The 24,116-nt window shown below is 38.9% G+C and overlaps 1 protein-coding gene across 2 annotated transcripts in view; it reads left to right on the forward strand.

Moving 5' to 3' along the window:
* Window positions 1–24,116, forward strand: part of LOC120523506 (interleukin-1 receptor accessory protein-like 1) — a 1,790,033-nt gene that overhangs the window by 1,683,021 nt on the left and 82,896 nt on the right. For both annotated transcript variants that reach the window (XM_039744882.1, XM_039744883.1), the window contains exon 9: window positions 17,208–17,351. In XM_039744882.1, coding sequence (XP_039600816.1) covers window positions 17,208–17,351 — 144 coding nt within the window. The remainder of the gene's footprint in view (window positions 1–17,207; window positions 17,352–24,116) is intronic.

The raw sequence follows: 24,116 nt of genomic DNA on the forward strand, positions 1-24,116 counted from the left end.
TATGGTGTGCAACTACTATAAGTGAGTTTTCTATATTCAGTAACTTGTAATGGAGTCTAAAGCACAGGTAATTTGTTTCACTTTTAGAAATCAATTCTGTCTTTAACCTAAAATTATTGGTTATACACTTAATTTGTGACATATTTGTGATCTTCACGTACATGATCTTGAAGGTCATTGCTTACTCTGCCATTTTATGTGGTATGTTTTTATTATCAAATAAATTCAGAAAATCTTTGCTACTCATATACTAATTACAATACAATTTAAATTTCTTTTTTTAAATTTTATTGAAATCACATAACATTCCATACAAATAGATCAATTTTACAAAAATAGGATTGAAAACAAATCAACAATTTAAATTTCTTATTTAATGGTTATATGTTATTCAGAACCTGAGGTTTGCATTTCATCCATTAATATGGAGTAGTAGTCAGGGCAGGGATACACTGAGGGATTTTTATAGACTTAGTCACACCAGACTTATATACTTTCAATTTTCTTGTTTACTACTTATGTTAGGCTGCAATAGATAGACTAAGGCTGTGTTACAGATTCCAGAATCCTAAGTTTTTATCACTCAACTGTTCATTGTTTGTAGTTTGCAGGTTCTGCCTATGTCTGAGGGGGTTGCTTCCCACGTCCTAAAAGACATGTATGTTAGGTTAATTGCCAACTGCGAACTTGCTCTTGTGAGAGTGACTGTAGGAAGATGTACATGAGTGGTCTCTACTCAGGACTATTTCCCGCCTTGTGCCCATCTCTCTAAACTCTGGACTAAATAGATTAGAGAATGCCAAACATTTTACATTCTCATGTAAGAGACAATGTAATATCTTTAAACTCTACTGAGTTTCAATTTATTTACCTTTGTTTTGAGAGTTTGTCCGGCCAAAAAGGTGCAAGGATAGATGCTAGCATAATTTTCATCAAAACTGCAGTAGCCTTTGCAGGTTTATTCTAATTATTTTTGATGTATACTGTATACAATATTTTTTTCACAGTTTTTTTTTTTCTTGATATCTCATACACAGCAGCTAGAAGAGGTGGTGACTAATAGTGTTTTTATTAATGCATCTTTTTAGTAAAATGTTTTTATTTCACCGACCTTTCATCACAAGAAAATTACATTTAATAAAAAATATGCTTACTTTTTGATAAAATGTAGTGAGAAGTCAAGCAAAATGACACCTTTTATTGGCTAACTAAAAAGATTACATTATGCAAGCTTTCAAGGCAACTCAGGCACGTTCTTCAGGCAAGACACAATGACTAACACGGTACAACACCCTGATAAAATCTACAAAGGTTATCCATCGAATTCTTAAAACAAAATATTATATGTTCAAAAACTGTAAAACCATGAATATTTTAAAATATAAATTATTTACAGTAAGGAAATGTGTAAACTCTTTCAACTGAGTCCCATTAGCTTTCATAACCAAAAATAACAGGTATTAAAACCTAAGGAGTGTAGAGAAACTCAGTGATTTTGAACCTTAACAAGGCATCTGAAACCATTTTCAGTCATACACTGTGGGTCCATGTGGTTTTGTTGCTAATATAAACTGCAGAGTATATTTTTTTATGTTAATTTCTGAAATAGATATTTTTAAATACAGTATTTAAGTACAGTATTTTGTTTCTGTTAACCTGTTGTTTTAGTTTTTTGCACATTTGAAATGACTGTAAATAAAAAATATTTCAGTTTATGTGGCTTATTATGCAATTTTCATTTTTTGTCTCCCCAACATGCAGCAATTAATCTTCACTGTGAAAAGCATTTTAAAAAAAAGCTTGATTTGTTTTTTATAAAGTAATTAAACAAAATATGTTTTGTTACACTTTTTTTCCACTGTTAATGAGAAAGCTATATCTCCCACATTTATATACAAGAATCATGAATTTGAAAATGCTTTTGGACGCACATTACTATACATAAAAGAAAATAAATCTGTAGTTAGTATATATTTGACTGATTTAATGTATATTAAACCTAATCAAGTTATGAATGAGTAAAAGTATATTAAACTCAAAAACTAAGCATCAAAGAAGCCAGTGGCCCGTATAATATTGTACGCCACTGAAACTGATGACTGTTAATTTACTGGCCACATATTTGGGTTTCTTACTAGCCATAGCTGCTTTTGCATGTTATTCACAGCCAGCTGTTTGTGTGTAATTATGGCATCTCTGTTCCTTTCATGCCTGCTTGATTACTCCTTTTTGTTTCCTAATTAAGAATTAATGAACATCAACAGTTTAAAAGAGATGAGGTATTTGTTTAGAAATGTGGAGAGAGTGAAGTGCTGATGACAGCTTAAAGATTTGAGATGAGGGCAGAAAATATGGGGGCATGGCCAGTATTAGGTAGCACATCATCTGTAGTAAGGAAATGCCTTTTCAATAAAATAAACAGAGTGTGAGACATTACCTCCAATGTGATTTAAGCAGTGATGGATTACTAAGCAAAAGCAAACCTAAGATGTGCTCATCTTAAGGCAAGAGAATGAGAATGTCATGCAAGATATTCTCATTGTTTACTACTGATAATAAAATGGACCTGACCAGGCAGGTAATGTGGTTAAACCTGTATCCTTTAAACCGCAAGGTTACTAGTTAATTTCTTGTCTGTTTTTCACAGTGTGTCCATCAGTAAGTGACTTATCCAGCTGTAAAAAATAACATACAGTATCTGTAAGTAGGCAAAGTATATCCTCAAGTAAACTTGGGAAAAGGTGCTGGCCAGATAGAAGTGCTGTTAGAAAGTATCTTGGCAGCACTGGGACCAAGGGAGAAAACACTGTAGATGTAGTGACAATCCATAACAAGGTACATTCAAATCAGCCCAATTTGGAATTAGCAATTATGGTGTACTGGCTGAGACGTTAGATTTTAAACCAAGTTCCTGGTTCAGTTCCAAACTCTGCCTCACTGTTTGACCTTCAACAAAAGTGTTATCCTCTCTGTGCTCTAATCTATAAATGATTGAAGATACCCTGAACTTGTGGTTGCTTTGGATAAATATTTCAGCCAAATATAAAACAGACATAAATACAGTAATATTAATTTGTTCTCAGTTTTTATTAACATTGTATTTACAGTGAATAGCCATACTGTATATTCTAGTCTTAAGGGTTAAGTACTATAAATGTATTCAAAAGTCAAATCTGAGCCACTGTAATTGTACCTATGGGAGCTAGGATACACAATTGTATTTGAAGGTAGAGCTGTTATATTTTAATAATTTAATTTGCAACTTGTTGGAATGATGGAGGCATTTCACAGCACTTTTGCCTTGATCATATTTCTTGCCTTGGATGCCCTTGGTGTAGACTATGCATTTTCTCCTGGTATAATTGTGGAGCAATGCCATATCGTAGTTGGCCCCTGATTCAGTTCCTGGCTGCAGTGCTCTCTGCATAAAACTCACATGCTTGTCTTCGTTTGCACTGGTCATAGCCCACAGACCATGGACGTGTTTGGATGACAGTCAGCACTAAATTGGCTAAAGTTTGTCTTGTGCAGTGTGTGGTAGAAATTCAACATCTTATTAAAGAAAGAAACATCCTCTAACTGGACAATTCAGTAATCGGGCAAGAGAAAAGCTGTTCATTGTATCTTTAAATTACACCATGGCAAAATCCCTTGAAGGGAGCATTCTTCAAAAGCAGTCCATTACAGCATGGTCAGAATGATCAGAATGGTCCGAGAAGCAAAAAACAGAGGTTCATTTTATAAACTGTTCAATTTACATACAGTATCAATCAATGCATACATTTTACTTTGGTTGCTTCATTGGTTTACATCCAAAATATTTATAGAAAATAAAAATCTTAAATTCTGGTTCTTCTTATACCTTTTAAGATTATCTACCACCCTTGAAATTTCTATACATATAATATCTATTAATTCTCATTTATAGGACATCTGCTGATTTCTTAGTCATCTCTTAGTCGTTCTTAATTACATTTTGTATATTACATCAACCTTTCTTCTGGTACATTCTTTATTTACTTGACCATCTTAGTATTTCTCCTAAACCAATTCTTATATTTCAGTGTGCATTTTATTGTTCACTTGACCTTTATCTGGTTTCCTGGTGTTTACCTGAACAGGTTTCTGACATTTATTAAGCCTTTATGCTGTTTCTTTAAGATGAATACTTTGTTACCCAAGAATTTCCAAGAACTGTACCTTAAGATTCTATTCAATATTAATTGTTCTCTATTTTATCTTCCTCTGTATATTATGATGTTTAATGTCGATATTCTATTATTTCCTAAAGTGCTCCTTGCTAAATAATAATTCACTTTTTTAACCATAACCCATCTGAACAGATTACAGCAAAATAACCACACATACACAATGAATATTTTGAAACTAAAATTAAAAAATATTTTGCTACCATGCTCCACAAATGCGAGTGAAGCTTTATGATTATAACAGAATTACACTATTACTCCAGGGTTTCTAGCAAAACGGGTAAATTGCCTTGCATTGTTTTTTCTCTGTCACTTTTTTGATTCAACCAGATGATATCATGGTCCTACTGGAAAAAGCAAAGAGTACTGTTATTATTGTTACTGTTCTATTATTTTACCTATTGACCAAAGGTTTCCACACACAGCTAAAATAATCTATGTCAAAAAAATACAGCAAAATACATAGGCTTTTTTAGGTTTTTTTTTAAATCATTCTTACTTACTTGAAAAATTAAAAACATATAAACATTGTATTTTAGGATTGTTGCTCAAACACTTTTGTGTTCTTGGTAATGCTTTTCGAATGTAAGCATTTTTTTCTATTATAGCATCATTGAGGATCTCCACAGAAAAAGGGAAGTGTGAGATATTTTATATGCTGCTGCTGCGATAATGTGACATCACTGAGAAAATAGTGGTTGTCAAGCAGATTGATTTGGCTGCATTTGTTTGTGTTACCCATATGTGGGCATTGAGCTCAGGGACAATGAATCTGATCCATCATTTCATTTTCCCCTGTGGTGCACAAAGGCAAGAAGAACGCAGATGCAGTGGAATCAAAATGTCAAATCTGACAAATTGTGATGATCTAGCACAGCTAAACAAACCTGTGCTGCTTAGAATGATGAAAAATCTCAAATCGCCAGAAGACTTTGTCAAATATATTGGCACATAAGTGAAGTGCAGTTTCCAGCATTTGTAGATAATTTGTCTTAATCTCCCACAAGCAGTTTTATTTGGTTGCTAAAAATGAAAAATGGTCATCTTCATCTTAATCTTATGAGTGGGACAGAAACCTATCTAGTACCCAAGTCAAACTGATCACTTCTGAAGAGTTTAGTACTTCTCTGTGTTGATATTAAAAAGGATACAGGCTTTACTGTGTTTAATCCAAAAAATACAATAAAATGTTGCTTACTGGCAAATGACCACTACCTCAAATCAAGCACATTAAGTGTTACATTTACTTTATTTTGTCAATTGCCATTTATTCATTTTCATTTTTTTAAACACATGTATTTGATTTTATTTTTATTATGTGCAGTTCTTTAAAAGCTGTACTATTACATTATTTTTTATAGGTCCTATAAAAAACAAATGTTTAATAACCCTTATAAGCACTGTACTATAGAATCATATGCTATATTTATTATACCTTGTACATACTTTTTAATTTAGAGTGCAGCTAACAGTTTCCTTTTTGAAATACTTTTTATTTTTATTTAGTACACTTCTCTTTATATCTACAGATTTACAAAATGTAGTTCAAACATTTAATATAAAGTAAGACACTAAATATAAAAAAAACATAACACAAATCAGGAGTGCTATTATAGTGGCCATACTATCCAGAATGACAGCAAGGCAGACAGGATATTATGAAGTATTCTGATAATTAATTAAAATGTTAGCACAAGAGAGAGATAAACAGGAAGAATGAATATTATAAAAAAAAAGCTTACTTATCAAACCTCTAACCTGTCTGTTTATCCATGCCTGTCTGTCTAGTAGGTAGGGTGACTCACTGACTCGCTTGTGTCAAAGGACAAATACACCCAAACACAATCTCTCTCAATGTCCACTCCCCAGTGTAAACTGTAAACATATTAGTAGGACACTGATTATGTTTGGAAAATGAATTTTTACTAACAGTGGCTTGTGTTGCTGCATCAGAACACATGGTTGTCATTTATTTTACTGGTTGTTTTTGTGAAGTTTTAAATGTTTTCCAAATTTGTGTCAGCAGCCCCACCATCAGTGACACTTTAAGCTGGATGATTACTCTAAAGTGGCAACTAACATGAGTTTATATATGACTGTGTTTAAGTTTTCTCTGTAATGTTTTTCTGTGCATTCTGGTCAAAGCTATTAATTACCTAGCATTCATCGTTTCCACGTTCCTTCCATTTTACTTACCATATATACTCACATATAAGTCAGGTCTTAAGACCCGAAAAATCAATCATAAAATCAGACCCTGAATTATACGCCCCTTCAAAAGTGTGACACTTCAATTTTTTTTTTAACATCTTCTTGCTTTCTCCAATCTACATGAAAAATGTTTATTATAATCCAGCAACTCCTGGTAACTTCGTGGGAAAAGACTCATTGAAAAGAGCTCTTGAGGTTTCAGGCCAGAAAAATAATGATTATCAGGTGTGAAATTGGTTAGCTGGTCAGTATTCTTATACAATTCATAAACCTGCTAGAATACATTTTTAGGGAAGATTTATGTATCTGATAGACTCACAATGGCAGATGGATTTAGCAGACATGATAGATGTGTCAGAGCATAACCATGGTTATAAATATTTGTTGACCTGCATAGATTTGCTTTCCAAGTACGCATGGGTACGGCCCCTGAAGAACAAAATGGGTAAAGAGGTGACAACAAGATTGTTCTAAGACTTTCTAAGTGGCAGTCAAAATCCAAAAAACCTCAGGCTGATAAGGGGAAAGAGTTTTTCAACCAAGATTTTCAACAGCTGTTAAAGAAGAACGGAATAAAACAATTTACCATTGAAATAAGTTAAAGACAAAGATGGTGGAGAAATTTAACCGCACACTAAAAATTAAATGGTAAAATATTTCAACGCGTGTAATATGAGAACCTAAATCGATCGATTGTATGATCAAGTATACTCTTGCAACAAAGGTTATCATCAAACGCGTACAATTCCTGGAAATTTCTCAAAAACTTGTATGATGTTGGTAACCCCCCATGCCCTCCGCTATTTTAGTTCAAATTAGGAGATACAGATAAGGTTTCTAAAACCAGGCATCCTTTTGCAAAAGCTTACAAACAAATGTTTTCCGATGAAATCTTTACAGTCTCTGACCTTGTACCTAGGTAACCAGCTGTATACAAACTAAAACATTATGATGGTGAAAAGATCATAGGCTCATTTTATGATGCAGAATTGCAAAAAAATGAAAGTCAATTCATCAGACATTTACAGGATTGAGAAAATACTGGCTAGGAAAATTAAGAATAAAAAAATATTAATTTTAGTCAAATGGCTTGGGTGGCCAGAAAAATTTAAGAGCTGGATACCAATACAATACAATATAATACAATTTATTTTTTGTATAGCCCAAAATCACACAAGAAGTGCCGCAATGGGCCTCTTGACAACGCCCCCCAGCCTTGACTCTCTAAGAAGACAAGAAAAAACTCCCAAAAAAAACCCTTGTAGGGAAAGAATGGAAGAAACCTTGGAAAGGCAGTTCAAAAAGAGACCCTTTTCCAGGTAGGTTGGGCATGCAGTGGGTGGCAAAAATAAGGGGGTCAATACAATACAGTACAATACACAGAACAGAACAAATCCTCAATACAGTATAATAATAAAAATTTTATAAGCACAGAGTAGAATTTAACAGTAGGTGATATCTCATGATATGATTTGGATTTGTTTAGAGTCCTAGAGACCTCATCCATCAAGCTGCCTCCCGCATTTGGCCATTCCACAGCTGAAATAGCGCTAATCCGATGAAAGGACCCCAATTTCCCATGATTCCTGCGATCCTCCATCAGGGAAGACTTTACCTTAGGCAGGCAAAACAACTTGGCAGGTGGGCCGTGTCACCAAGTGCCACATGTGAGTACCGAGAAGAGAAACAGAATAGGTGAGGGTTAGTATTCAATTAAAGCTATCATGTTACTTATGCTTTAGTGCTAATGACCAACAACAGAGATGGAGTCAGTACAGGTAATCAGCAGCTTTAGTCAGGATATGCTAAACTGAAGTAGTGAGTTTTCAGCCGGGATTTAAAAGCTGAGACCGAAGGGGCATCTGTTATAGTAGCAGGCAGACCATTCCATAGTTTAGGAGCCATATAACTAAAAGCTAGACCTCACACTGTTATTTTATTAATCCTTGGAATCATAAGCAGACCGGCATCTTGAGATCTTAATGTGCGCAATAGTTTGTAAGTCAAGATAAGTTCAGACAAGTAAGTCGGACCTTGGCCGTTTAGTGCATTATATGTTAAAAGGAGAATTTTGAAGTCTGCCCTAAACTTAACCAGGAGCCAGTGTAAGGATTTAAGAACCGGAGTTATGTGTTCATATTTTCTTGTTCTTGTAATAATTCTAGCAGCAGCATGTTGAATTAACTGGAAGCTGTATAAAGAACAGTTTGAACATCAAGTGAACACTGCATTGCAGTAGTCAATCCTACTAGAAATAAATGCATGAATTAATTTCTCAGAATCTTATTTATTTAGAAAGCGCCTTAATTTCCCAACATTTTTAAGATGGAAGAATCATGATTTGGACAACTTTGTAATATGTGCTTTAAATGACATGCTAGAGTCAAAGATAACTCCTAGATTGCGGGCTGATTCAGTAAAATTAATGGTGATTCCAACTGAGTTACAGTTAGGTCCATAAATATTTGGACAGCGACAACTTTTTTTAATTTTGGTTCTGTACATTACCATAAAGAATTTTAAATAAAACAACTCAGATGCAGTTGAAGTGCAGACTTTCAGCTTTAATTCAGTTGGTTGAACAAAAAGATTGCATAAAAATGTGAGGAACTAAAGTATTTGTTTAACACAATCCCTTTATTTCAGGGGCTCAAAAGTAATTGGACCAAATTAAATAACTGGAAATAAAATGTTCATTTCTAATACTTGGTTGAAAACCCTTTCTTGGCAATGACAGCCTGAAGTCTTGAACTCATGGACATCACCAGATGCTGGGTTTACTCCTTTTTCATGTTCTGCCAGGCCTTTACTGCAGCGGCTTTCAGTTGCTGTTTGTTTGTGGGCCTTTCCGTCCGAAGTTTAGTCTTCAACAAGTGAAATGCATACTCAGTTGGGTTAAGATCAGGTGACTGACTTGGCCATTCAAGATTTTTCCACTTCTTTGCTTTACTAAACTCCTAGGTTGCTTTGGCTGTATGTTTTGGGTCATTGTCCATCTGTATAATGAAACGCCACCCAATCAATTTGACTGCATTTAGCTGGATTTGAATAGACAGTATGTCTCTGAACACCTCAGAATTCATTCGGCTGCTTCTGTCCTGTGTCACATCATCAATAAACACTAGTGTCCCAGTCCCACTGGCAGCCATGCATGCCCAAGCCATCACACTGCCTCCATCGTGTTTTACAGATGATGTGGGTAAGGTAGAGGTTGATCTTGGTTTCATCTGTCCAAAGAATGTTTTTCCAGAACTTTCTATTCTTGAGGCTTATGAGTGGGTAGCACCTTGCAGTGCACCCTCTGTATTTACTTTCATGCAGTCTTCTCTTTATGGTAGACTTGGATATCAATACGCCTACCCCCTGGAGAGTGTTGTTCACTTGGTTGGCTGTTGTGAAGGGGTTTCTCTTCACCATGGAAATGATTCTGCGATCATCCACCACTGTTGTCTTCCATGGACGTCCAGGGGCCTCATGTATAACGCCGTGCGTAGAACTCGCACTATAACATGGCGTAAGCACAAAATCCGAAATGTGCTTACACACAGAAAAATCCACATGCAGGAATCTGTGCGTATTCCAACTTCCACGTTCTTCTGATACATATATCCCGATCAGCGTGAAAAGTAACGCTCGTGCAGGCGCTTTATGTAACACCCCAACTCCTCCCAGAATTACGCCTCTTTGAATATGCAAATCAATATAAATCGCCCTTAAGCTCAGCCTTCTGTGAAAAGACAATGGGAAAAGCACGGGGGAAAATATAAGAATTTCAGCGAATACCAAGTGAAGGCAAAGGAAAAACATACTATTTGTTCAAATAAACCGTGGTATAATCAACAAAAGGAAGTTGATCGAGTGACATAGCGTGTTGGAGAAACTTGAAAGCTCACGTTCACAAAATCGCACAGTGCCGGAAATAAAAAAGAAGTCACATATCAAAGTCGCCGTGAAAAGCCGAGTTGTAGCCCACTGTCTGAGTGTCATATGAAAGCTTATTAGGGTACAGAGAAAAAAAGGCACACAGTGGGGAAAAAGCACGAAAAGTCAACTTCAATCTCGACATTTCCACTTTAATCATGTAGTTTATTTTGTCGTTAAAGTAGAACATCATAAACTTCATCTTAAAATCGTTTAATTAACCAGTTTCTCAAATCACATAGTAATTAAAGTAGCACGTTAAATGCTTTGTTTTGTATTTGATCTTCTATGTGCCTATGTGTGTGAATCACTACTTGCTTCTTAAACCGGCTCTCTTCCTCCAACTGGACACAGAATCCATTACATTCGTGATATTACAGCTCTCTGAATAACTAAAATACTGAGATGTATACGTGATATCATTTTCATGATGATAAGAGTTAAAGCACGTTATTAAACATGTGTTTCACTTCGATGAAATAATTTATTGCAGCAGTACTCAGGGGCTGCTCTAGGCTTGTGGTGGCACTGGGCAGAGGAAGAATCGGTGGCTCCTTCGCCCGCCAATGTCAGTAAGGTAGCTTATGCACGGTGGATGGCCAAGTCCGTTGCAGACACTGCATAGCCGCCTCATGCCCATGACACAAGCATTTAACTTTTGCCGAAATTTGTCGCTGCGTTTTTAGCTGTGTTGTTATTTTCTCTTTCAGTTTTATATTCAATATATATTGGCATACTGTAGCCATCACTGCAGTCAGTGCTTTTCTTTCCCCAAGTAACCGATCGCCACACAATCAGCTCTGTAATAGAATTTAAGCCATCTGTAAGCTTAGCGCTGATTCTTCAAAACGTTTAAGGAGCATTGAAGTATCTTTGTAGTACATGTTTAATTATTCTATCCTTAACGACACTCCCAGTGAAGAATATAGATTATTTAAATGAAGTTAGTTTTATCTGTATAATTTAATAAACATATTTTGCTGCATTTCACCTTAAAAATGATATTGTCATCATATGTAAATACGCCCTTCATAAAGTGGCTCAGGTTGTGCGATATTATAACTATAGTGCAAGTTTACAGTGGGGTGATTATACTTATAAGTACAAACAGTTCTACAAGGTGCAATTGATTGAGTGCATTTAAAGTTCTTGGGATGAAACTGTTTCTGAAACGCGAGGTCTGTACAGGAAAGGCTTTAAAATGTTTTGCAGTGGCTGAGACAGTGTGTCCATGAAACTGTATACCGATAATTCTCTTTCCGATCAGCTGCTGCTGTGATTCACACTCAGATACAGTGATATAAATACTCCGAGTGGTGCAATGAGAGTAATATGGAAAAAGATGATCCGCTGTGACAACTCCTAACGGGAGGAGCTGAAAGAAGAAGAAGGAGAAGTGAGAGTAACAGCACTAAAGCAGTTATGGTATTTGGAATACTATGGCTGTTCCCTGGGCCATTATATTGTTACAAGTTAATTACAATCAGGTGCGTTACACTAATAAACAATATGCGGTTAGTTTCAGTGTATTTATAAAGCCGTGTCAGGAAAATAATGAGTAACCACACAGGAACAGTACCATTGCTTTGATGCTGGGTGCCGCCAGTCTGCAAAACCGAGCGGAGAACTTGCGTATGACAAGGCATGAGCTACCGTGGAAAAGTGTGTGGCTTTACGCCAAGTGTAGGTTTTATACATCGCAATTTGAACGTGGAAAAGTTCTTACGCAACATTTCTGTGCGTAAGCACCGTTTATACATGAGGCCCCAGGTCTTTTTGCGTTTGCTGAGTTCACCAGTGCTTGCTTTCTTTCTCAGGATGCACCAAACTGTAGATTTTGCTACTCGTATTGTAGCAATTTCTCAGATGGGTTTTTTCTGTTTTTGCAGCTTAAGGATGGCTTCTTTCACCTGCATGGAGAGCTCATTTGACCAGATGTTGTCTGTTCACAGCAAAATCTTCCACATGCAAGCACCACACCTCAAATCAACTCCAGGCCTTTTATCTGCTTAATTGATAATGACGGACTTGCCCACACATGCCCATGAAATAGCCTTTGAGTCCATTGTCCAATTACTTTTGAGCCCCTGAAATGAAGGGATTGTGTTAAAAAATGCTTTAGTTACCTCACATTTTTATGCAATCTTTTTGCTCGACCCACTGAATTAAAGCTGAAAGTCTGCATTTCAACTGCATCTGAGTTGTTTCATTTAAAATTCATTGTGGTAATGTACAGAACCAAAATTAGAAAAAAGTTGTCTCTGTCTAAATATTCATGGACCTAACTGTAAACGATGGCAGAATATTGTTGTGATCAGCGTCATTCCCTCCAACAATTAACATCTCTGTTTCATCTGTATTTAAAGACAAGTAGTTCTCATCCATCCACTCCTTTAATTCACTAACACAACTAATTAAAGACAACATCGGAGAAACTTCATTTGATCTAAATGAAAGTTATAACTGGGTGTCATCTGCATATGAGTGAAAATGAACATTATGTTTCCTAATGATAGATCCCAGTGGAAGCATGTAAATTGAGAATAGTAAAGGTCCCAGTACTGAGCCTTGCCTGGCCACCATATCTCACTTCTGTGTATAATGATGGAGTACTGTCAGCACATTTCTGTACATATTGGAATCGATTTGATAAATAAGAGCTAAACCAAGCGAGCACAGTGCTTGTAAGCCCAACATTATTTTTTAGCCTATGCAGTAAAATAGAATGGTCAATGGCATCAAATGCTGCACTTAAGTCTAACAACATAATTACAGTGAAGTTTCCTTCATCAGAGGATATCAGAATGTCGTTTACAACCTGTGTTAGTGCCATTTCTGTTCTATGACCAGTGCGGAAACCAGACTGAAATTTCTCAAATAATTTGTAATGCGTAAGGTGTGACTGAAGCTGATTGGCGACTACTTTTTCTAGTATTTTAGAGAGAAAGGGTAAATTTGAAATAACCTATAATTATTTAGTATGTGTGGGTCTAGGTCTGACTTTTTTAGTAATGGTTTAATGACTGACACTTTTAGTGCATCAGGTACTGTGCTATGAAATAATGAACTACCAGAGGACCAAGCCCAAGATGTGAAATAAAATATATACCGTTCATAATTTGACCAACATTCTCAACCAGCACACAATGGAGAGCAATAGTTTTTTTTTGTGTAACTCTACCTAGCAATTCTTCCTCAGACATTTTTCCTAACAACACAATTTCCAATTTCACAACAAAGCTTGCTAAATTCATGGAACTAGAAGGTTCTTAGGAAGTCAGCCAAGCACAACTACAATATCCACATATGTGGAACACCATAGACAATCCAGATAATGAATTCTATGTTTCAGCTCCAGGAATAAAAAATATTACTACAGTCCTCGTGGAAATTATGAAGGTATACATGACCTATTGTCTTTTATGAACTCAGACGTAGCCGCGAGAACTATCACTTCTGAGAATCATGTGAAATTCAGTTGTAATACTGTTGAAAGAAGAGTCTATGTGATGCTGGTTGAAAAGAATGAAACTGTAACACTTTAAAACGTCAGCAGTGTCAAATATTAAGAGCGTATTCTGATCAGACTGAGGAAGTATCTTACAAAGCTCTTTACCCAGCTGACATCATGGCTTGTTTTTACACTTTGTACATGTACAGCGATTGGTTTTTCATCATAGGTTCGGAAACTGCTGCATCCCCATTTTGAAATGTGGTCATAGAGGATCAAGCAAATAAAATTACCATTATCGCATACAACAAACCTCATTGTCATTACCAGTCAGCAAGAATAATTTAGACACAATGACTGTTAAAGTAAAGATGGACCTGAACAAAACTGTACCATTTCATTTTGATAAGTTTATAGTGAAGTTGCATTTCAGGCCAATCAGGTGTTGTATGCATGACTGAAACAATGAGGTCTTACAGGATCCTTACATCCAATTTTACCAGACCCAAGCGGGTAGCAGCTTACCGGGAATCTATAGCTCCCCAGTGATGTATGGGGATGGTATTAGAGGTATATTTCAGAGGTTGTTTAGTAGAGTTTTACCTCTCCTGAAAAAAGGTTTTGACATCGCAAAACCACATACCAATCTGCTGCTAAAGGTTATGTAAAAAATGTCAAGCATGGCGGGTGGTGGCCAAGAGAAGCAGGAAGGTGCAGGTTTGATGGTGATGAGAAAGGCAGAATGAGAAGAGTCTACCAGGGTCAGGTTAGGGTCCCGATAGCCAAAAAGGCAAGGTGCACTGTTTTTACAGCATTTTTAAACATAATTGCCAGAAGAAGAAGACTAAAGCCATCTTCTGACATCTTCATGACTTTCATCCACAGAAAATTTGAGGAGTGTGTTCATACTGAACTAGACCTGTTTACTCTCGTTTCACTCAAATAAGTATAAATAAATGTATATACTGTATACTGAAGTTCTAGCTCTATTAGCCCTCTCTGAAGTAGCAGTGCTAGAAATTTTCATAGCTGGAAATCGGGAGGACTACCTTGACATGAATAACACTCTTCTACACCTAAAGTGCAAAACAGTGAAAGCTGATGGGACTAATATCATGGCGGCTACAAAGGTCAGATTTGTCAACTACCTGATAGCCAATTTGTTTTTACAAGTTGATATAACTCTGGGTGATCATCTAATATCACAGAATTCAAATTGTTACCCCTACAGAGTGCTCTTAGAAGGCCTGCTAAATTACAGTCAGGACTCTTAATTCTCAGTTTGCTACCAGAGTTTTTTTTTTTTTTTTATAAAGACACACTCAACAAATATGAAGATACAGATCCTGCTGGAGAAAACACTGGTTTTAATAAAAGAAGCACCTATACAACTGGGAGCCAAATGGTTGAATTTTTGGAGCACATTCATTCTGATCTCTTTTGAAGAAAAAATAATACTGAGTAGCCTGGGTATGAACATTAAAATGGTTTAGAACAAAGATGAATTTTGCTTAATGTCTGGAGATGCCAAATTTTATAAAGGAAACATAATGGTTGCCTCCCTGTTTTTGAAAAAAGTAAAAGTTTCAGCAGCCATAAAATTAGGACATGCTTGTGCTCTTACGTCTGCCAATAATAAATATCCCTTGGAAAGGGTGAGTATGCAAGTTTTAGCATGTCGGCAGGTATCCAAGTCCAAGTATGTAATCAAGAAAACCTGTTTCTGGGTCAACTTTTTTTTATTATTATTTTAATCTAATGACAAAATGTAGACATGAACTGTATCATGTTTGAAGGCTGATGGAAAAATATCAAATAAAACACTTTCACAATAGTTACACGCGCTATACAACACCTTCAGTGGTGCAGCTGTAAGAACTGCTGAGTTATAATCCAGTGGTCGTGAGTTTGAAACCAGCTCCCCTGCAAATTTACCATTTTGAGTAGTGAGCTGCTCTTATTGTTAATATTATACAATAAAAACATACATTTGATTTGTGTCTGTAACAGCCGGTGTAAATTTGTTGTACTTGTAAAAGTTACTATTTTTTTTAAATTTGTTTTTTTTTATCTCAGTCACATTAACGATACAACACCCACCCCCCACCACAGATCTGACACTGTTAGTTTTTATCTGAAACTTGGACTGGAATAACTGTAGATGTGAGTGGTGTTTTGAGACAATGAAACTGGAAATTCTCTGATCTGGAGGGATAAAAGCTGACACACAAACGCTGGTGAATCTCTTATTTGTATCTCATTTTCACTTGAATTTTTTTTTTATTCAGTTTTATTGACTGTTCCTGCTCACACTGAATTAGTATTCATCTTATAGTCCATGATGTCAAAGCTGCACTGACAAAAAACAGAAATATAGGTATATATATTTGGAATAATTCATTTTATGAGCTGTATAGTACATTTCAGAAGACATTGTGGCACTGATGCAGCATTATTCATATTCATTTGCATGCCTTCTTGCAGTTGTAATCAGTGGCCGCATTTTTTTTTTCCTGACCTTGCCCAGTCTCCACATTTTGGTGCATGGTGGTGTTTCTTTTGTACTCCAGGAAATGCAGAGGAAAGAATAGTACAGAGAGGTCAGTTCTGCGCTATATACAATCATCAAATTCAAATGTTAACAGTTCCCACACACCCAAGGACCATCCTCCCTAAATTTACGACATGTGTACCTGTTGCAATATACACACTTCACTCTATGCTATGGTTACTATTACACTGAATGGGTGCCTGACACTCACTGAGTTTGCTTTCCTGGGGGAAGCGGCAGTCTTGCAACAGAAGCTTGTCGATGTTGCATCCTCTTTTGCTTTTTTGTAAGAAGTGATGACGAAGTTCCTCTGCAAGGTGAGCCAAGAACTTTCTTCTTTTCTCAGTGGACCCATGCCTGCCTTGTACAGTACATGTGCGTTCATTGCTGCCAAGTCAAGCTTGTTGTAGCACAAGCAACCGGCTACCTTATTGCTCCTGCTCGCACTGAATAAGCTCACGCCTTCTGGAGCATGATGTTAACACAGCATTGGAGAAAAAAAGAGACTAATATATATAACATTTTGAAGAAATCATTGTATGACCTGAATAGTACCAATCAGAAAACATCATTGCACTAATGCAATATTATTTGAAAACAAACAGCGTCAGATCAGGTGTGAATTTATGCCGGCGCTGTTAGTTAGGGTCAGATCATTTGGGGGGAGAGTGTGAAGGTGACTGACAGAATAAAACTGAAAAAAGCTAACTTTTGCAAGTACCATAAATTCACATAAATTTTTCTTTTCCTTCCCAGTTAGCAACACTTTTCTGATGATTAAAAATAATCAGTGGAGAGATCTGAATTTGCTGCAACACCACTTTTTAAACCAGTATTACAGAAATATTTGCTTGTTTTTTTCCAGAGCTCATGTACACAGTGGAGCTTGCTGGTGGACTTGGAGCCATTCTTCTCTTGCTTGTCTGCTTAGTAACACTATATAAGTGCTACAAGATAGAGATCATGCTGTTCTATCGTAACCACTTTGGAGCAGATGAGGTAGATGGAGGTAAGTGTCCATTCTGGTTAATGTAGTTGGGTTAAGCTGAAAAGACAAATAACTTCACACCCTAGTTCTGCTACAATACACTTACAGTTATCATGCTGTATATTCTGATATCAATCCTTGTACATATTCCATTCTATTCAGGTTCACATGTACTAAGTCTTAAAATAACATATAACTAGTTTTGAGAATTACTAATTTCCATTGCCTTGTAAAAATTAAGACAGTTTTTAAATTCTTCCCTAATGTAGGATGGAATCTATGGAAGCATATTAGGGCCAGAGAGAAGAAAAAAATACGGACAAAATGAAGGAGAAAAAAAGTATATGTCGAGATTAAAGTCGACATGTTGACTATATTCTCGTAGTTTATTTTGTCATTAAAGTAGAGCGTCATAAAATTCATCTTAAAATCAATGTTTAATTTGCTAGATTTTCTCAAACTTATCATAAGTGATGTAGCACATTAAATGCTTTGTGTTAAGTGTTCCCCGAGCAATGTTAATCGGTACGTGCTTCTTAAACTGACTTATTCTTGCTCTGAGAGGATGCATAGGCAGCGATTGCCACACAGAATACATTAATTTCATGATATTCCTGCTCTCTGAACATTTAGAATGCTAAGATAGATCTATACTAATAAAAGGCAAAGCCCTCACTGACTCACTGACTCATCACTAATTCTCCAACTTCCCGTGTGGGTGGAAGGCTGAAATTTGGCAGGCTCATTCCTTACAGCTTCCTTGCAAAAGTTGGGCAGGTTTCATTTCGAAATTCTACACGTAATGGTCATAACTGGAAGCTATTTTTCTCCATATACTGTAATGGAGTTGAGCGGGATGGCCGTGGGGGCGGAGTTTTGTGTGACATCATCACGCCTCCCACGTAATCATGTGAACTGACTGTCAACGCAGTACGTAGAAAACAAGGAAGAGCTCCAAAAAGCGCTGAAGAAAACATGCATTATATAATTGAGAAGGCAGCGAAACAATAAGAAGCGGGAGAGTGACACATACAACCATATTCATGAGTGCTGCTACTTCGGAAACAAAGCACAGTGTAAACCTAAAGTTTAAATTAAGTTCACAGACAGGCTGTCACTGGCGTTTGTCATGCCCACGGGTAATGCGGGATACAAGTTTAATGAGAGGACGCAGGATATAAACGAGAGTTTTAATCACTTTGTAACTAAGTTAACATTGATGGTGAGGGGCTGTGCTTATGCAAATTCCGAGAGTCTTTGGAGGGGGGATTGACAGTTAAGGCGGGTGGGGGAGTCACGTCATCATCTCCCCTCCCATTCACCTCATTTCGCTCTGAGCTGAGCTCCGCAGCCTACACAGTCTTGCGGGACCAACTTTGTGACGCTGCCACCAAATGCTCACAGAAAAATCCACAAAGTAATACACACGCTGTCTCTAGAGTTTCTCCACACTCTGAATCCTCCAGGCTCTACTTACAAAAGGTTACATTGACAATCGTGTTACGTTATTTTTAAAATGTTTCCTTTTCTTAGCACAAGCACAGCTGAGAAGCCTCAATGCATGTGCTCCATAACGCGTTAAAAAATAATGCATTTAATCACACTTTGCATTCCAAGCAAAGGGGAACTTCTGTCAATGCATGATTTCCTGGTACACCAATTATATTGATGCACACATCAGAGCTACAAAAATGTAACAGTTGGAAGAAAGCGCTTTGCTACGACTGACTGGAGGAAAATTTAATTTTAAAAGACTACCCGACAGAAGCCTTGATAAAAGCGTGGTTTTGTGCAAACTGTGGAAAAAGGAGTTTGCATAACACCAAGGCACTTCAACCTTACGGTTCCATCTAAATGCAAAACATGTTACAGCGAACACAGAAACTGTGTATGCTGTTAGCACTAGCAATACGAGTTTGAGTACCAACAAAAGGTGTCGGCAGCCCAAAACTGATGAAATGACTGGCTTCAGGACCAAAATTAGTAAGTCAACATCGGTCAAACTTACAAATTCTCTCGCAAAATGGATTGCTTTGGACTGTAGACCACTAACAGCGGTGGAAGACAGGGGGTTAGAAAATGTGCTACAGTTAGCGTCAGGTGATCCAACTTTTCAACTGCTGTGCCGAGAGACTATTTCAAAGTAAAATTCAACAGCTTTATGACACTGAAAAGCAAGCAAAATTAGATGCATTACAGAAAGCGGACTTTGTGGCTCTTATTGGGGATCATTGGACTTCCGTGACCGTTAGTAATTTTAATTACATCTAATTACAAAATTGTCAATGATCACACTGTTTTAGCCTAATGTACAAAATAATTTTGGCTAAGGTTACTCAAAGTTAAAAGGTGAAGCTGGTCAAATTAACTTTTATGTTTCTGCCTTATTTTTTTAAGATGAAAAACTGCATTTTATGTTAAAATGTTTCTTATTATTTATTAGACAATACCATTCTGAACATGTACTTAAAGTACTTAGAATACCACTTTATTTTTAAGTCTGCCCAATTTTAGCCACGGATGATGATTCTGATTTGAATTGAAATGCAGTTTAAATGTTTTTTTTTTTTCAGAAATTAAAAGAGCTTGAGTTTACAATATTCATGTCCATGTCTATTATTTGATTCTGACGCCCACTAAAATCCTTTTAAATTAAAAAAAACATTTGCGCTTTGGGGCAAATTTACGTGTGCGATTACATGCGATGAATCAAGATTAATTAATTACAAAGCCTCTAATTAATTAGATTAATTTTTTTAATCGAGTCCCACCCCTAATATATGTACATATGTATATGCATATATGTGTATACTGTATATACAGTGAGTGTGTGTGTGTGTGTATGTATATATATATCCGATCCGCCTGTCAATCTCACGATCCATTCTTCCCTCACTCGTGAACAAGACCCCGAGATACTTAAACTCCTCCACTTGGGGCAGGATCTCCCCCCAACCCTGAGAGGGCACTCCACCCTTTTCTGGCTGAGGACCATGGTCTCAGATTTGGAGGTGCTGATTCTCATCCCAGCCGCTTCACACTCAGCTGCGAACCGATCCAGAGAGAGCTGAAGATCACGGCCTGATGAAGCAAACAGGACAACATCATCTGCAAAAAGCAGTGACCCAATCCTGAGTCCACCAAACCGGACCCCTTCAACACCCTGGCTGTGCCTAGAAATTCTGTCCATAAAAGTTATGAACAGAATCGGTGACAAAGGGCAGCCCTGGCGGAGTCCAACTCTCACTGGAAACGGGCTCGACTTACTGCCGGCAATGCGGACCAAGCTCTGACACCAGTTGTACAGGGACCGAACAGCTCTTATCAGGGGGTCCGGTACCCCATACTCCCAGAGCACCCCCCACAGGATTCCCCAAGGGACACGGTCGAATGCCTTTTCCAAGTCCACAAAACACATGTAGACTGGTTGGGCAAACTCCCATGCACCCTCCAGGATCCTGCTAAGGGTGATGAGCTGGTCCACTGTTCCGCGACCAGGACGAAAACCACACTGTTCCTCCTGAATCCGAGGTTGACTATCCGATGGACCCTCCTCTCCAGAACCCCCGAATAGACTTTTCCAGGGAGGCTGAGGAGTGTGATCCCTCTATAGTTGGAACACACCCTCCGTCCCCTTTTTAAAGAGGGGGACCACCACCCTGGTCTGCCAATCCAGAGGCACTGTCCCCGATGTCCATGCGATGTTGCAGAGACGTGTCAACCAAGACAGTCCTACAACATCCAGAGCCTTAAGGAACTCCAGGCGTATCTCATCCACCCCGGGCCCTGCCACCAAGGAGTTTTTGACCACCTCGGTGACTTCAGTCCCAGAGATGGGAGAGCCCACCTCAGAGTCCCCAGGCTCTGCTTCCTCATTGGAAGGCATGTTAGTGGGATTGAGGAGGTCTTCAAAGTCCTCCCCCCACCGACCCACAACGCGTCCCGAGCAGCGCACCATCCCCACCATATACGGTGTTGACACTGCACTGCTTCCCCCTCCTGAGACGCCGGACGGTGGACCAGAATCTCCTCGAAGCCGTCCGAAAGTCGTTCTCCATGGCCTCTCCAAACTCCTCCCATGCCCGAGTTTTGCCTCAGCAACAACCAAGCCGTTCCGCTTGGCCTGCGGTACCTATCAGCTGCCTCCAGAGACCCACAGGACAAAAAAGTCCTATAGGACTCCTTCTTCAGCTTGACGGCATCCCTCACCACCGGTGTCCACCAACGGGTTGGGGATTGCCGCCGACAGGCACCGACCACCTTGCGGCCACAGCTCCGGTCAGCGCCTCAACAATAGAGGCACGGAACATGGCCCATTCGACTCAATGTCCCCACCTCCCTCGGGGCGTGGTTGAAGTTCTGCTGAGGTGGGAGTTGAAGCTACTTCTGACAGGGGACTCTGCCAGCCGTTCCCAGCAGACCCTCACAACACGTTTGGGCCTACCAGGTCTGACCGGCATCTTCCCCCACCATCGAAGCCAACTCACCACCAGGTGGTGATCAGTTGACAGCTCGCCCCTCTCTTCACCCGAGTGTCCAAGACATATGGCCGCAAGTCCACGACACACCACAAAGTCGATCATCGAACTGAGGCCTAGGGTGTCCTGGTGCCAAGTGCACATATGAACACCCTTATGCTTGAACATGGTGTTCGTTATGGACAATCCATGGCGAGCACAGAAGTCCAATAACAAAACACCACTTGGGTTCAGATCGGGGGGGCCATTCCTCCCAATCACGCCCTTCCAGGTCTCACTGTCATTGCCCACGTGAGCATTGAAGTCTCCCAGCAAAACGAGGGAATCCCCAGAAGGTATGCCCTCTAGCACCCCTCCAGAGACTCCAAAAAGGGTGGATACTCCAAACTGCTGTTCGGCGCATACGCACAAACAACAGTCAGGACCCTTCCCCCCACCCGAAGGCGGAGGGAGGCCACCCTCTCGTCCACCGGGGTAAACCCCAATGCACAGGCTCCAAGTCGGGGGGCAATAAGTATGCCCACACCTGCTCGGCGCCTCTCACCGGGGGCAACTCCAGAGTGGTAGAGAGTCCAGCCCCTCTCAAGAAGATTGGTTCCAGAGTCCAAGCTGTGTGTCGAGGTGAGTCCGACTATATCTAGCCGGAACCTCTCGACCTCGCGCACTAGCTCAGGCTCCTTCCCCTTCAGAGAGGTGACATTCCACGTCCCAAGAGCCAGTTTCTGTAGCCGAGGATCAGACCACCAAGGTCCCGCCCGCCACCACCCAACTCACACTGCACCCAACCTCCTTGGCCCCTCCCATAGGTGGTGAGCCCATGGGAAGGAGGACCCATGTTACCTCTTCGGGCTGTGCCTGGCCGAGCCCCATGGGTGCAGGCCCGGCCACCAGGCTCTCGCCATCGAGCCCCACCCCCAGGCCTGGCTTCAGAGGGGGGCCCCGGTGACCCACGTCGTCCACAGTTTTTATTCTTCATTGGAGGTGTTGAACCGTTCTTTGTCTCATCCCTCACCTAGGACCAGTTTGCCTTGGTGGTTCTACCAGGCATAAAGCCCCGGACAACATAGCTCCTAGGATCATTGGGACACGCAAACCCCTCCACCACGATAAGGTGATGGCTTAAGGAGGGGTATATATACATATATGACAGCAACACTCATGACAATGACAATGTCAATCATGTTACATTATTATTAAAATGTTTCCTTTTCTTTTTCATTACTTCTTTAACACACTACTTCTCCGCTGCGAAGCGCGGGTATTTTTCTAGTATTTAATATAATCTTCATGATGAAATGCATTAAAGCATGTATTAAACGTTTGGGGGCACAAGATTGCGCTGCTACCACGCAGCAAGGCGGTCCCGGGTGTTCCCTGCCTTGAGTTTGCTTGTTTTTTTTGGTGAGTTTACTTGGCGTGCTTCAGTTTCCTTTCAACGTCATGTAGGATGTGGGGTTTTGATATGCTAAATTGACCCAAGTGTATGTGTGTGCTTGTATTTACTCTGCTATGAGCTGACGCCCCATTCAGGATATTTTCCTTCCTTGCGCACAGTATTTGCTGGGATGGGCGCAGCCCTGAATGGATGACATAATTAAACATGTATAACCAAGATTTTTCAAAGTTCTGAACACTCCGTGTCCTAAGCTTTTAGCTAGTTTTACTTTCACAAAGATGTTTATCGTGTGGTGTTTGGTTATGTGGAGTATAAAAAATGGAAGGATAGGAAATGGGGGTTTGGTACATCAAATAGTGACAGCACGCATGCAATAAAGAAAGCCAGCTCAGAAGAACATCCATTGAATTCTGTGTTGTTGTCTCCGACCATCAGCTCACAAACCCAACATTTACACAATATTTCAGTTAAACCAGTGCGATACCCATTCATGCATCCAACTTTTTGGAGCCTTGTCACACCTGCTATAAAGTTCTCTAAACTGAACGTACACCTGGGGACCCCTCACTGCGAGGGAGCGGCACTACCGCCACGCCACTGTTTAATGTTTAATACATGCTGTAATGCATTTAATCATGAAAATGATATCAAGTATTTATCTTAGCATTCTAAATTTTCAAAGAGCAGGAGTATCATGAAATTAATGTATTCAGTTTGGCAATTGCTGTCTGTGCCTCCTCTCAGTGCAAGAGGAAGTCAGTTTAAGAAGCACATACCAATTAACATGGGTTGGGGAACACTTAATACGAAGCATTTAATGTGCTACTTTCCTTGTGACAGGGTTTGAGAAAATCTAGTGGAACGATGTTCTACTTTAATGACAAAATAAACTATGAGAATAAAGTCAACATG

Source organism: Polypterus senegalus, chromosome 2 (assembly GCF_016835505.1).
Source record: "Polypterus senegalus isolate Bchr_013 chromosome 2, ASM1683550v1, whole genome shotgun sequence".
NCBI lineage: Eukaryota > Metazoa > Chordata > Cladistia > Polypteriformes > Polypteridae > Polypterus > Polypterus senegalus.